This window comes from Oncorhynchus gorbuscha, unplaced genomic scaffold, assembly GCF_021184085.1.
Source record: "Oncorhynchus gorbuscha isolate QuinsamMale2020 ecotype Even-year unplaced genomic scaffold, OgorEven_v1.0 Un_scaffold_2171, whole genome shotgun sequence".
NCBI lineage: Eukaryota > Metazoa > Chordata > Actinopteri > Salmoniformes > Salmonidae > Oncorhynchus > Oncorhynchus gorbuscha.
This window is the reverse complement of record NW_025746748.1, coordinates 70,001-72,500: the sequence shown is the minus strand read 5'-3', so window position 1 is coordinate 72,500 and position 2,500 is coordinate 70,001. Positions and strand designations below refer to the sequence as shown.

The 2,500-nt window shown below is 40.7% G+C and overlaps 1 protein-coding gene across 1 annotated transcript in view; it reads left to right on the top strand.

Moving 5' to 3' along the window:
* The window catches only part of LOC124025099 (MHC class II transactivator-like), a 24,142-nt gene that overhangs the window by 9,879 nt on the left and 11,763 nt on the right, over window positions 1-2,500 (top strand). The window contains 1 exon segment of the mRNA XM_046338765.1: window positions 1,542-1,993. Coding sequence (XP_046194721.1) covers window positions 1,542-1,993 — 452 coding nt within the window.

Below are 2,500 nucleotides of genomic sequence, written 5' to 3'. Positions count from 1 at the left end.
ATGTCTGTGATATGTGGTTGTCCCTCACAGCTTCCTGAAGATTAATGAACTGACAGGAAGTGGCTCTGGATAAGAGTGTCTGCCAAATGACTAACGTGTCAATGTACTCCTGTTCTACTCTACTCGTTTCTATTCTACTCTGTTCTACTCTACTCTGTTCTACTCTATTCTGTTCTACTCTACTCTGTTCTACTCTACTCTGTTCTACTCTACTCTGTTCTACTCTATTCTGTTCTACTCTATTCTACTCTATTCTACTCTACTCTATTCTACTCTACTCTGTTCTACTCTATTCTACTCTACTTTGTTCTACTATATTCTACTCTATTCTACTCTATTCTACTTTGTTCTACTATATTCTACTCTACTCCATTCTACTCTACTCTGTTCTACTCTACTCTGCTCTACTCTATTCTACTCTGTTCTACTCTACTCTGCTCTACTCTACTCTGTTCTACTCTACTATGTTCTACTCTGTTCTACTCTACTCTATTCTACTCTACTCTGTTCTACTCTGTTCTACTCTACTCTGTTCTACTCTACTCTGTTCTACTCTATTCTACTCTACTCTGTTCTACTCTGTTGTACTCTACTCTGTTCTACTCTGTTCTACTCTGTTCTACTCTACTCTGTTCTACTCTATTCTACTCTACTCTGTTCTATTCTACTCTGTTCTACTCTACTCTGTTCTACTCTATTCTACTCTACTCTGTTCTATTCTACTCTATTCTACTCTACTCTGTTCTACTCTATTCTACTCTACTCTGTTCTATTCTACTCTGTTCTACTCTACTCTGTTCTACTCTGTTCTACTCTATTCTACTCTACTCGGTTCTACTCTATTCTACTCTACTCTGTTCTATTCTACTCTGTTCTACTCTACTCTATTCTACTCTGTTCTACTCTACTCTGTTCTCCTCTACTCTGTTCTACTCTACTCTGTTCTATTCTACTCTGTTCTACTCTACTCTATTCTACTCTGTTGTACTCTACTCTGTTCTACTCTGTTCTACTCTATTCTACTCTACTCTGTTCTACTCTATTCTACTCTACTCTGTTCTCCTCTACTCTGTTCTACTCTACTCTGTTCTATTCTACTCTGTTCTACTCTACTCTGTTCTACTCTGTTCTACTCTATTCTACTCTACTCTGTTCTACTCTATTCTACTCTACTCTGTTCTATTCTACTCTGTTCTACTCTACTCTATTCTACTCTGTTCTACTCTGTACTCTACTCGTTCTACTCTATTCTATTCTACTCTATTCTATTCTACTCTATTCTATTCTACTCCACTCTATTCTACTCTGATCTACTCTGTTCTACTCTACTCTGTTCTACTCTACTCTACTCTGTTCTACTCTATTCTACTCTACTCTGTTCTATTCTGTTCTACTGTACTCTGTTCTACTCTATTCTGTTCTACTCTGTTCTACTCTGCTCTACTCTACTCTGTTCTACTCTACTCTACTCTGTTCTACTCGACTCTACTCTACTCTACTCTACTCTACTCTACTCTACTCTACTCTACTCTACTCTGCAGCCCAGAGGGAGGCGACGGCCTCAGGGAGAGTGTCTGGACCTTGCTCAGCGATTCGCTGTCGGGCTGCTTTTCCGGAACAATGCGGACCTCCGGGATCTGGCCACCCTGGATACCGGCGCCATGAAAGTGGTGGCGGCCAAGCGAGCCGCTGTGATATTACACCTGGAGAGCCTTCACCATGGCGACCTGAGCCCCGCTCGGCTCCTGGAGGCGTGTCACTGCGTTTACGAGACAGGCGACGTCCGCTTGGTCAGGCACCTGGTACGGAACCTTCCCGAGGTTCTGTCGTTCCAAGGGGTTCCGCTGTGCCCCGCCGACGCCTTCGTCGTGTGGAACCTTTTGGACCAGTGTAGAACGCTGAGGAGGAGGTTCTGTCTGGGGCTGGAGGACACAGGACTGAGGATGACAGGATTAAAATTACTGACGGGTCTCAGCAACATACACTCATACAGGTACTGGCACTGTTACACTGATAGACCTGCTACAGATCTGTTACAGTGTATATCTAGAACAGTATAGATCTGTTACAGTATAGATCTAGAACAGTACAGATCTGTTACAGTATATATCTAGAACAGTATAGATCTGTTACAGTATAGATCTAGAACAGTATAGATCTGTTACAGTGTATATCTAGAACAGTATAGATCTGTTACAGTGTATATCTAGAACAGTACAGATCTGTTTCAGTATAGATCTAGAACAGTATAGATCTGTTACAGTGTATATCTAGAACAGTATAGATCTGTTACAGTGTATATCTAGAACAGTATAGACCTGTTACAGTATATATCTAGAACAGTACATATCTGTTACATGATATATCTAGAACAGTACAGATCTGTTTCAGTATAGATCTAGAACAGTATAGATCTGTTACAGTATATATCTAGAACCGTATAAATCTGTTACAGTATATATCTAGAACAGTACAGATCTGTTACAGTATAGATATGTTA